Source organism: Dysidea avara, unplaced genomic scaffold (genome assembly GCF_963678975.1).
Source record: "Dysidea avara unplaced genomic scaffold, odDysAvar1.4 SCAFFOLD_404, whole genome shotgun sequence".
Taxonomy (NCBI): Eukaryota; Metazoa; Porifera; class Demospongiae; order Dictyoceratida; family Dysideidae; genus Dysidea; species Dysidea avara.
This window is the reverse complement of record NW_027078091.1, coordinates 5,167-18,849: the sequence shown is the minus strand read 5'-3', so window position 1 is coordinate 18,849 and position 13,683 is coordinate 5,167. Positions and strand designations below refer to the sequence as shown.

Below are 13,683 nucleotides of genomic sequence, written 5' to 3'. Positions count from 1 at the left end.
TGCACTGAAATCTAAGAGGTACTATACAGGTACACTTTGTCCTATGAGTAAAATGTTGACCAGAAACTATTCTCATTTGCAGTAGTCACTTCACATGCTAATGACTTCATTGTGCCATGGTAGTAATGGTTATGTATAATCAAACTAGCCTTTGGTGCTATCTTGCTACAAACTCTTTAGTGTAATTTCTACTGACTGACTGACTGACTTTCTTACTACTTTCCTTTACGCACAATCGTAACTATTGATAGCAGCTAAGGCAACCGGGCTTGAGTTTTTCCCTGGCATGTAAACAAGCACTTCAGGCCCACAGGTGCTTTAGCATACCACAGTATGTATACAACACATGCACACAATAGACTTAATATTTGTCCTCCACTGTGTCTGATTGTGAATTGTAATGTTTACAGTTTTAAGGCCTTTTGCTTGAAGGAACTAGTTTTAAAGTTTTTATGTTACACAGTGCTATTCTGAAAAGGACATCTTATATATGTACGTATATAGCATGGGACTATAGTAAGAATTCTCTGTTGTCCTGCCACAATGTCCTGGTAAATCAAAATTGGCTACACACTTGCCAAAATTGACTGGACATGTGGAAGATGAATGCTGAATATGTCCACTGTAGCATAGCAAATGAAAATAGTGGTAATATCACATGCCTTACTTCAGCTGCTTTGTAGTTACAGTACACGAGAGGGTTGGCGATGGTATATTTGTGGTCACTCCCTTGGGTTGTAAGAATGTATACTATCCTGGAAACCAAGTGACTGTTATTTTTTATAGCATGCCAGCTCAGCCATTAGGCTCCTTCTTTGTGTTTTATGGGACACTGTGTCCGGACAAATTGCATTATGGTCAAACATCTACGCTATTCAACTGGATTTTGTCCGATGTCCGGATGTTAAAAGTGACCAGAAATTAACCATTGGGTACTATACCACATAACACCTGTGGCAAGGCAACTATCCGATCATGCAAGAAGGACAAAAAATGCTTATCATAATCAGTATCCATTGCCACTATACCCTACAATTTTAGGGCAGTACATCATGTCACACAAGTGCTGAAGCCACACAAGTGCGACAAGCATTTGACATGGTTACTCGGAAACTGTGTTTGGGTAGTAAACAACAATACTCACTTCCTTACAGCCTGCTACAACAACTTGGAATCATTTTATTAGTGAAGTAAAGTAGAAGATTGTAAATGGTCTGATGGTAATGCAACAGCACTTGGAAATATAGCCACAAGAATAGCAGTGCTCGTCTGTTTATTAATTGATCTCATGGTGATTGCCCTTAACATTTTATATGCTTTGGTACATGTTATTTATATGAACTGAAAATCGCATGGAGGATGTTAGTGTAAATAGGTGTGCTGGTCAATGAGATTTCACTAATGTCATTAATGTAGAGAACATTATGGAGCCCAAAACTGTCTTAAGGTGATGGTAGTGCCTTAACGTGATCTCACATTCTTTAAATGTCCTAACGTGTGTGGTATTCAATAATACTAATATTAACAATCAATGAAACAAGAGATAAATCATATAATCATACATCATGTGCGTCCAGGCGCCTACACTACAGTCAGCCATATTAAATCAGTCACGTGTCCTCCCGTGCCCTCACATCCCCCTTCCTAAATCTTGTAGGAGGTCTTGTTTGAGTACCAGTTCTAGATCTGGTTAGTATTGGACTTCTGGGAGTTGAACTAGTAGTGGTGGGAGCAGGTGTCTGTTTTTGTGATTGCCGAGTTCTGTCAGGTACTACTGTCAAGTGTTGTCGATTTCTCCTCACATTTCCAGTGTCCGTTTGAACTACATAAGATCGAGGAGTGTCACTTCTAGAAATCACTTGACTAGGAACTTGTCTCTCTTCAGTAGTAACCCAAACTTCAGTGTCATTTAGTAGAGGAGGCAGTGAGTGTGTTCGGTGCTGATGGTCATAATTGTTCTTTTGACTCATCTTAAACTCTTTGTAACACTGTCTGAATTTCTGATAATCAGGCAGTTGCGGCACCAACAGATCTTTCACCATAGGTACATTAGTCCTCGTCCTCCTCCCCATCAGCAATTGAGAAGGGCTGTATCCACACCATGGTAATGGTGTTGACCGATAAACTAAAAGTGCAAGGTGTGGGTCATCTGCCTTAGTTTAGCAGTCCCTTGACAGTCTGGACCATACGTTCAGCCAGTCCATTTCCCTGTGGGTAATATGGGCTGCTGGTTGTATGACTGAAGTTGTAAAGCTTTGAAAATTCGTCAAACTCATTGATCCTTTGTGTGAAAGCTTTTTCAATGGTGGTACTGCAAGATGATCACACTATTCCAATACTGCTAGAAATCAAACAATTTAAATTAGCTTATAATCATTACTAACCTTTATCCTGTGTATATGGTTCTGTTTCTATTCCATAGGCATTTGTTCAGTCGTAGCAAAGTCTAACTGATCAGTAACAGCAGACTCTAACTGGTCAGTAGTTGAAGAATCAAACTGTTCAGTAGTAGCAGGTACTAACAGTTCAGTAGTAGCGGATTCTAATGAAGGTGTATTTTGCTGCATGTCTTCTGTTAAACTGTTGTGTAGATTCAGTGCCTCATCAGCTATCTGTAATAGTAGCTACTACCTATATAGCCATGTTGTGTTATCCACAGTTTAAACAATTTACTATTACTTACCCTTTTTTGTCTTCGCCATTCTGAAGCAGGTCTCTTGGATGGTGAAGATGTTTGCTGCTACCACCGTGTATAGACTTGGGGATATGGTAGGGATGGAACCAGACTTGAGGCGCTTCTTAACAGGAAGGCCTTCTTCATCAAGATAGCATTTGCCCTCTATTTCGAAGTATTCAGGTTTAAAATGTTTTGCACAAAGCCAGTGTAAAGGATATTAAACCAGTGTAAAGGATACAATTAAACCAAGAGTTAATAATATGGGAGGAGCTATCATTATCAGTACAGCATAATTATAATCAACACGAGATAAACAGGAATTGTGTGTTGCATGAAACGTAATATCAACACTGTAAGCAAAAATTACATGCATGCAATACTGTCTATTGTCTAAATAATGCAGCTCTTAAAATTTGTCCTGCACGACTTTGACCTTCCATTATCTGGTTTCGCCAAAAGTTACGAACACTTTTTACACAACGTTCTAAATCATCTTTAACTTTCCTTTCTTCTTTTTGGATTGTCTCTGCCAAGTCACGATAAATTTGGGCTACATGGAGAGCATGATTTCTTTCATCTCGAGCAGAATTAATCTGTTGAATAAATTTACTATCCAATTCAACGTTTCCTGAATTTAAGGTGGGCTTTTCTTCTTCCACAGGAATCACAGTGGGACCCAGCAACAGAGCTCTAGTACTGCTGTTTGCAGAATGAAGTTTGGAAAGCTGTTTTTCATGATCATTTGCTTCAGTGTTAGCTTTCAGTGTCTTCGCCACGGGTAATACACATTCAATGTTTAAGATGCTAACTTACCAGTGTCAGGTAGTCGGTTTTCAACATGGGCAATTAAAGCATCGACAAACTTGACTTGTGTCTGCCTTTGGAAGGTATTTAAAGATTTAGCATTGTAAGAGATGTTGAAAGCTGACAGTGAAGACTTCAAATCAGTATCTAGCTTTTTCAATTGGGCACCACAATGTTCTCTTAGAATTTTCAGCTCCTTGATAGTAGTTGAATCCAATTTCTGCAATACTGACAAGTTGCTCTGTCTTCAGCTTCACTTTCCAGACTGGTTATCACAGCTGGTAAAACTTTAACTAGTGTTTGACAGGCATTGTCAACTGATAGCCAGCGTGTGTCTACAGATTTCTTCAATTTTAGCTCCTTAGTTTGCAGCAGTTGTTCAATGGCTTTAATCCAGCCATTCTGACAGCACTGTTCTCATAGACATAAAAAAGTTGTTGCAGCGTTGGTTTGAAAGTGTTAGAAATATATCGAACATCATCACCTGTTTGAGATGCAGCCAGTGCTAAGCTATGTGTGTATGCTGGTAAGTAATGGTTGCCTTCTAGTCAGTCAAACAGGCACTCCATTGTGACAACCAGTCATAACACTTGCTCCGTCAGATGCAAAACCCACCAAGTGTGAAAGCGAAATGGATGACTTTTCAAGGAACAATACTAATTGTTCTTCGATAACCTCAGCAGTGCCATTGGGTAGTTCAACTATCGAAAGAAATGAATTTTTGACATCACCAGCAGACAGGTATCGTGCATAAATGACCAACTCTTTAATCACACTGACATCAGTGGATTAGTCAATCATGATGGAATAAGGATCACAGTGACGTAATTCCATCAGTTGACTTTCTCTCAATAGCTTACCCATAACCTTAAAAAATTCTTGAATAATTCTTTGGCTAGTATACTTGGAATTTTCACCACAATGTAGGTGCTTGAAGACATCACACCCAATAGTTCTTGTCTGCGTTGCCTTGCCAGCTGTTGTTGTCATCATTGTCTTCTTGCCAGCTGCTGTCTTCATCACTGCTATCAGTTATAAGATTTGGTTCAACACATGTACGTTTGCGTTTAGTAATAAATTGATCCATAACTACATGTTAAACTATCGTGATTAAAACACACTAGCTCTGTACATGTGTAAAACCCACTAGCTCTGTACATGTGTAAAACCCAGAATCAGTAATTTTCTCGACTTATTATTTTTGATTGTGGGTTTTACTTTTTTAAATGCTTTATAGGGAACTCCCTGTTGTGTGTACATCATTTCAGTATACTTGCAGGATGCAGCCTCATGTTTAATGACATCACTATGCATGCTACATAACTATACATAAAAATGTGCTGATAGTCCAGCGCCTAAGCCAAATATTCGTTCACTTTTTGATAAAAGCACCAATTTTTTACAGAGTATATGGAGCGTGCACTAAGTGTTATAAGAAGGGGAGGCACGTAAAAAGTCCTCAGGAACACCCCTTTTTGGACCCTGACAAGAAAACTATTTGTTACTATTAAAGATCAATCATGTTTCTATCAAGTTAACTGCTGGGCCTAGTATCCTATACTATGTACAAGGATCATCCTGATGTGTACCATTTCTTTATTAAAGGGGTATTTAATGCTAAAGTCACAGGTGGATATCTCAACAGAAAACCACGAACTATAGCAAACAAAAGGTCCCTTGTCCTTATACTGGGAACCAAATGAAAGGTAATTAAATTTCTAGTTTAATGAAGGCAGTTACAAGTTGTTTCAACATCTTGTTCTCAAGTTACAGCGCTTTCACAATTCAGTGTAATATAGTATAAGCAAGAAAAGCACAAGAATGTGTCATAAGGTACTTCTTAGTGCTCAAAATCTCACTTCATTGGAACCCAGCTTCTTTATGCTTATTTTGAGCATTATCACAGTACCTTAATACTCATCTGTGTGCTTTGCTTGCTTATGCTATATTACACTGAATTGAAAGCACTGTAACTTCCTGTAAAGTGGAGAAACTCATTAGCAGCATCAGCCAGTAAGAGAACCTGTCCTGCATTAGATGCACTTACAAAATAACGACTTCCAATCTGCCTATCAAGAGTAACAGCTTGGCAGTTCTGATAGTATACTGCATTTGAATTTGCCTTTTTTATTTGTATTTGTAGAAAATCTGAGAACTTGACCACGCCTAGGCCATATTCTGGTACACCATGTGTTCCTAATAATTTTGTGAATTTGTATATAAATGCTTCTAACTGTAAGCCTTCCTTGCCTTCTTCTGTGTTCAAACCATCCAAAAATGCCTTTTTAGATTTACCCACAAGTGCATAGCACAAAAATTCTCTTCAAGCATTCTTTATTCGCTACACCAAATCTGATGACATCTTCTTTTTGTGTGCTTCTGTTACTTCATTGAATGTTTTTTTGTGTTGAAGTCCCATCAGACGTTGAAGACCTGACCAATGTCCAATAATGTCATTCGCATTGTTGATACCTAATATCTGCATGACACATCTGATACTGAAGTGACTAGTAGCTATACAAATGTCTAACAAACAGCTGCTACATCTGATTTCTACACACTATTGCTTATTTTAACATGGACATGAAAAGGTAAACATGCAGTTCTGCTCTTTACATATTTACTAGTAGCCATTGTATGTACACTTGTCACTACAACTTTCACTTGTAGCTTACCTATAGCTCTGTAGCATGATTATTAAATGTTGACAATAATCTGCTGCCTTATGTACAAGTATAAGGATTTTTAATTTCATTAGGGATCATAGCCATAGAAAGTAGTGAAACAAGGAGGTCACTTACACCTGCAGATATACTAATAATCCATCTATATAGTTAGGTTGCTTAAAGCCAAATGTAAAACTAGTGCGGACCAGGCTTATTGTAATCGTAATTGTAATTAATTACTAATCATTAGCAATTTTCAAGTAATTGTAATTATAATTGTAATTGCTCACTGAGCAGAAAAGTAATGGTAATTGTAATTAGCTGTTCAGTCAATAATCATTATGTAATTAAATTAAAGTAATCAAAGTTATGCTATATAAAAGTACTACTCCATAACTTGACTATACTATGTACACAATCCCATGTGTATAACATGTGGCCCATGTAGCTACAATAAATTATTGAAATTATATGTCATGTATTTGTTGACCATATAGTTAAACATGTTATGAACAGTATGGGATACCCATGGGGTACATAATGTGCAATAGAAACATTTAAATGTATCTGGATGACGCAGAGTTTACAAAGGATGAAAGCCCTTTAAAATTTTGGAAGATAAAAGCAAATAAATACCCCATTTTAAGTACAATAGCAAGAATAGCAGCAACATTTGCACCATTTGAGTGTGTATTCAACCATAGTGGCAATGTTCTCAGACCAAAATATATGTAGACTATTACCAAAAAAGTTTGAAGAGTTAATAGACGTACCTTAAGATTAATGCTGGAGAACTGTAAGTAAGTTATTGTTGTACCCCAATTAGTGCTGGGCGGTATTGAAAAATAACGAACAGTATACCTTCCATAAAAAGTATCACAGTATTAATGTAAAAGCTATTGGTATTAAAGTAACTGCCATTTACCACAACAAAAGCACCAAATACCCATGGTAGCTCAGCAAGCCTCAGGTACAAACTACCACTAACAAACTTGTTTACATATAGTTTGGTTAGCTGACTACATCAGCACCTGCCTACAAACATTAATTGTCACATGTCTGGTTACCTTCTAAATATGGGATGAAACAAACCCACAGGGAGGCCTTAGTGCCCAGATGGTATGGCGGTATTAAAAAAAGCAGGCGGTATCAAAACCAGTATAACTTAAATATCACAGATTATTAACAATACCAGTATATCACCCAGCTCTAACCCCACACGTACAGTAATAATTGAAAAGTAATTGTAATTATTAATCATTATTTTACATACTGAAGTAATTGTAATTGTAATCATTAGATTGGCTTCAAAATTTAATTGTAATTGTACTGATTACTTTTATTGGGTAATTACAACAAGCCTGGTGCGGACACAAGTGACAAAAGCACCAAACTTTCTCCACATATGTAGTACAACCTTAAATTTAATTTTTTGATAGGATCGGCCTTTTCATAAAAGCATTTATAGTTATGTAACTAAAGAATTTTCAAAATCGGCAAGCCATGTAAGTGCTAGTTTTGCTCTAGTTCATGCAAGAGAACATCATGTAGGGTTGAACATTAAACCACGACCTGATAAACAGTAATATTACTCTCACAAGCTTTATTCAATGCTGACAAGTAGTTTTTTCATTCATACTAACTGCAACTGGACCTTTTCCACACACAAAATTTGACCCATTGTTTGAACTTTGGAGCTTCATAACTTTTTGATCATGGCATATAAGCCTAAAATTTTCCATGGGTGTAACTACAGTATGTGGCTGCATTCTAGTACTAAGAGCAATAGTATAAGGAGCCAAGTGTTACATCGTTTTGTTTGCTGGTATGTAAAATGTGTGGAAAAAGGTACATTTTTGCTAATCCGGTCACCTATAGTTTACAGCGTATACAGCTTGTATGATCGGGTGGGAGTTGACATTGATAGGTGGATGATTCTTAAAATTAAACATCACACCAAATCTTGCTGCTCTCCAGTAGCTACTTGCCCACTGCTGCTCCTTTGTACTACTCTTGAGGTCGCATTGCATTAATGCTGAGCCATTGCAAATCATATAACTCCTATTTCAAATTACTATAAGACTGGTATGAAGTTCCTAACTTTATTCATTAGTAAGTTGTAAGCTTCATCTATCACCGTGTTTAACAACCTTCTTATAAATGAAGTATAAAAATCGTAATTAGTTAGCTGTAGCTATATAATTATACGCATAAAAAAATTATGGTATAGAACATCAATATACCCACGGTGTGGCGCGCCGACTTCTTGGGCCGCACGACACACTATCGTGTGTCTTGATATATTGGAATGTCACAGTGAATAAGAATGGGAAAGATTGAGCACTCTGCCATGATCAACAGGGGCAGTGGTGCAGAACAAAGAGTGTCTTTTAAACAATGAAATTTACACATTGTATGGAGTTGAAGCATGGATGCTAGCTATTCGTGGGCTCTGTGTGGAGGAGCTTATCCACCAAAATCTTATTTTAATAAAAGCTCGGTTTAGACAGTCTACATGTAAATCAAGTAGCTTTTAAAAGTGTAATTGTGACTGTTCTATTAGAATGATTGTTCTATTAGAGTGGCTGACTGCTCTATTAGAGTATCTCGATCTTGCATTGCATTTAATACAAGCACTGAATGAGTTACTCGGAGCACTTAATTTAGCTTCTTATTAGTGGTATCTAGTAAACTGCAGTTAATGGACTTTTGCTCCTGAAAATTTGGATTTGTATACTAAAATTGTGGACCTTTTTGGTTAATTATGGATCTGTTTGCTAAAATAGTGGACTTTTTTACTGAAATTGTGGACCTTTTTTCCAAGAGGCGTTATTCAGAACCTCCCTGGCTACGAGCCTGAATTTCATGTTGAGGACCCTAATATAAAGCTTTTAATCGTTACGGTCCGTCGTTGATGGATATTGTCGCTGCAGAAACGTTGGAAATGGCTTGAAGGTACTATAATTCCGAAATGTTGCAGATAATTTTGACGCTCGTCACCCAGATGGTGAAAGTATGAGATCCTTTCGAGACTTACAGCATAGATAGACTATGTACTCAACCTTATCACAATACTGTGAAGAATATTTGGCTTTTCTTGTCTTGGCTGGTAGGGCAGTTTGAATTCAAAAGTTCGCATTTCGTTCTGTAATTTTTAAAAGAAAGCACCCCTGTGCCGCGAATGTAGTTAATCATTTGCTTACTGCTGTGTGTACTTTTCAACTACAACAACTCTAGATAAGATCTGGCTAAGTAGCAAGTTTCATCCGGTCCTTTGTGTGGAGCACGAAATTTAAATAATAAATTTTGCACCTCGTGATATACAGCAATCGATATTTCTGTGAAGACAACAATCGTGCATCCGGTTTCATGGTGGATGTAGCAATGGTATACTACGATGAACATCCCACATTGTTAGGGGATCGATTTGCAAAAGTTGATTTTTCGCTTTGCGGATCCTAACTGTTTGGTAATTGTTATAAAGAGCATAAAATCAACAAATTGTGGCCTAACAAGTAATGCATGTACACATACTATAAATGTCTAGCAGCATACGTAACTAGTCTAATGTCTTATAACTAGTCCAATAAAGGATTTCTGAGCTGCAGCCTAGTCAAGTAAACCAAATGACGTCAGAAATTTCTCACTAGCGTCGATAACATTTCGGACACTCTGAAGAACAGAACCAAAATGGAGTTTAGCAATAGATTTGATGTTATCAAAGGGTGTTTTTGACAGAGAGGCTAATGCTGACAGTTTTCCGTGAATATCAGTCAATTCCTTTCTCATTTTATCCAACGAAGTCTGAAGTGTTTCCGTTTCGGTTTTCATTTGTGTAAAATCAGTGATGTACTTTTCAATAATCTTCCGCTGCTTTTCAAAGTTTTCTTCAATTCCCTTAACAGTGATACCTTCCGTGATGCTTGCCGCAATTCCGTACGAAATCACGAGTCCAATCGGTCCCATGATCAAACCTACAGCTGCCGATCCATACGCAATTGCACGCTGTTTTGAGATGGCCTCCTTAGCGTCTAGCACAATGCCATCTTGAATCTTTTTTAAAGCACTGATAATGTTTTTTATCTTTAATTTCGCTGAAAAAAGCTCATTGCTGGCTTCTACAAGCTTAGTTTCAGCTTCGTCAACTTTTTCCTCCATATCTTTTGCAAATGTTGCAAAGTACGTACAAGCTGCGAACATTTTATCTTTTAAGTCCACATCGGTAGTAAGCACGTCGGCTAGCGTTTGGCATTGTGATTTAATGACTTGAACTACAACAACAGCTTTCTGCATGCCAGCTCTTGTCAATTTATGTGCCTTGATAAGTACATCAGCGATGTCTTTTTCATTTTCTGATAAAAACTTTCGTACGCCATCCATCACTTGATTGATGTGCTGTAACTTCTTCGCGTACTCGTTAAGCCCTAAAGCCCTTTCCATTTGTTCTTTGACTTTTAGATACACATCTAGACCTTTAGAAAATAATTCAATCATTGCTTCAGCCGTACCACCGGATATATTCATGGCCAAAAAGTTGACAACTTTGGAGTTTACTCGCTTATAACAGTTGCGTTTAATACTGTATGCACACACATCGCTACTTTAAATACGCAGTATTCGTCCGCAGCCGGACGTTAGTTTTATCAATAATTCAACCGGAACTTCCTGTTAGTCCAGTAAGTGCATATTCTTGTAGCACGAGTACCAGCTGATTTTAAGATTTAAGATTAGGCCACTCCAAATACGTTCTCTGTTCCCGTCCACCGCCCGCATCTAGTTACTGTCAGCTCTAAATATTCCATTATTCCGTATTCTTTCATTATTTTCCGGTTATTGTTGTATACTGGCAGGCTCACTTGAAGCCATGTCAGCTCACGTGTCAGCAGTGCTATCAAGTAGGAACAAATTTCATGTTTATGCTATTTTTGCTACTTAAAAAGGAAGGAATAAGCTTAATGATGCTTTTATGCAGCTTTTTATGGTTGCACGTGCCAGACAAATAATGCAGGCTTAAAAAGCTGCTAATCTTATAATGAATAATGGAAATGGACCGCCAGCCCGCATGCAAATATGCTTGAGTCCAGGACGGGTAACAGAGAATTTATTTGGACTGGCCTTAGATACTGGGAAGTCAGCCCAGCTGGTTTTCCCAGAGGGTGTAAAACCCGAAAAAGTACACATGCATACATTCTATTAAACTAATATTACAATAATTAAGTAAATTCGTCTATGTCTCTTGATTCAATTACATTAATAATAGTAATAATAATAATAATAAACTGCTGGTTAGAGTTTACCTCATCATTCTAGGTAACCACTAATAATTCCTGTAATCAAGATACACGGTAGTGTGTCGTTCGGCTCAAGAAGCCGGCGCGCAACATCCGTGAGTATATTGACAGGAAGAAAACGCAATTTTCGCACCTCCGTAGCTCTGTACCGCCTTGATGAAACAAGACGATTTTTGCTGTGGATACGCCCTCAAACTTCAGCACTCAACATACCAAATTTGAGTGAAATCGCTTCAAGCTTTCCCGAGATATACGACTTCAAAATTTGGCTTAGTTTCTTCATTTTGTTTTTCTTCTTTTTCTTCCTCTTGTCGCACACTTACAAAAACTGCTATAAAACACGAACGCCACATCCGATTTCCTTGACATTTGGCACACAGCAGGGGGTGATAAAGGCGCATCTCGGTACCAACATTGGCTGGAATACGATAAACAGGCAATGAGTTATGAGCGGTTATTCACGAAAAATAACACCAATATGTTGTCACGCCTACAAAGTAAACCGCGTATGGGAAGAAGCTGATAATCGGTCGGTGAATAGGTTAACTATTGAACCTCAAACCTTTTGTGGTTTGAAAAATCAAGCTAAGAACCAGGAAGATACAGCGAAAAAACCAACAGTGTGTAACAATTACGCAATCGAGATTAGCTAATAAAACTTACAACTTATCACGCCTACCAGATAAACCGCTAGGGGTAATGCTTTGAAAATCGCTGTACAGATGGAGTTATCATCTTAGAAAGGCTCTTTAATGTGTAGAAGAATCAGACTTGAAGCCTCGGAGTTATAACACGAAATCCAACTTGGTGTAGCAAGTGCGATACCGAGATACTCTAATAGAGCAGCCATCCTGATAGAGCAGTCACCCTGAAGAGAATTCAAGAGATCAGCTAGAAACAAGTAACCTGTATAGAGATCAGCTACAAACAAGTCACCCTGTAGAGAGATCAGCCATAAACAATTCACCCTGTAGAGAGATCAGCTAGAAGAAGTTACTTTGTAGGGAATTCATGCAACTATAGAAAGAGATAGTTCAGTTAGAAGAAATCACTCAGCTACAAAGAAACCACCTTGTAGAGAGTTCAGCTGCAAACAAATCACCCTGTAGAAAATTCAGCCACAAACAAATTTCCCTGTAGAAAGATCAGTTAGAAGAAGTTACCTTGTAGTGAGTTCAGCTACAAAGAAACCATTCTGTAAAGAGCTCAAATGCAAACAAATCACCTGTACAGAATTCAGCTACAAACAAATCACCCTGTAGCTAGAAGAAGTTACCTTGTAGATAGTTCAGCTACAAACAAATCATGCTGTAGAGAGATCAGCTACCTTGTAGATCGTTCAGCTACAAACAATTGACCCTGTCGAGAGAGCAGCTACAAGAAGTCACCTTGTAGAGTGTTAAGTCACAATAACCACCATGGAGAGTTGTGTAATAAATATATGTATTATATTATAATTTATATTATAATTTGCACATTTACTGAAAAAATCAGAAATGTTTAAAGTATTTAAAATCTGCTTCATCTTTTCTTCTTCCTGTGGTAAAGAAAAAAACGATAGGTTAAAAAGTCCCAAAGCCGGCCATACAAATACAAAAAGAAGTGAAATCTAATCCAAAGCAACCAAGCTGTAAAAAAAGAGTGTGGCCCTCAAAAAGGCTATGGTGAAGAAAGATGTGAAATCAAAGGTGGCAGCCAAGGAATGGCTGAGATGGTAGGTTAATGGTAAAAATTTTAATAACGGTAATTCAGGTGAATTTTGTGCCAAGACCAAGCAGCACCAAAATTCACCTGAATTGTCATTAAATTTTTTACCATTAACCTACCATCACTGCCATTTCTTGGCCGCCACCTTGGATTTCACATCTTTTTTCACCATAGCCTTTTTGAGGGCCGCACCCTTTTTTTACAGCTTGGCTGTTTTGGATTAGATTGTCTTATCACCATCAGGTGATTTTTGTAAGACTACTTGTAACCGTATATGGTATTGTGTGTTTGATATGATTATAAGATATGTATCAGGGGCGGATCCAGACTTTTAAAAGGGGGTTCCACTTTGGAATTGCAACTTCAGCCTGGCTGTAAGTTGAAGACCAAAAAAAAAAGTCATCACCTACTGACAATAGCTGCCCCTCACCATAGATGCCCTCACTAACAAAATTTACTTATCAAGACTCACGGTAGTGAGTCGCGCGGCCAGTAAAGCAGAAACGCGCGCCGCAGACAGTAAATAACGCTACCACTA

The 13,683-nt window shown here is 37.9% G+C and overlaps 1 protein-coding gene across 1 annotated transcript; it reads right to left on the bottom strand.

Moving 5' to 3' along the window:
- Positions 1-9,756: 9,756 nt before the first annotated feature.
- Positions 9,757-10,671, bottom strand: LOC136246195 (hemolysin E-like). The gene has a single exon (XM_066037633.1). The coding sequence runs from the start codon at positions 10,669-10,671 to the stop codon at positions 9,757-9,759; it is 915 nt and encodes a 304-aa protein (XP_065893705.1).
- Positions 10,672-13,683: the final 3,012 nt, after the last annotated feature.

Excerpts from the sequence above, each read along its gene's own strand:
- LOC136246195 (XM_066037633.1), bottom strand. The coding sequence starts at position 10,671 with ATGAATATATCCGGTGGTACGGCTGAAGCAATGATTGAATTATTTTCT.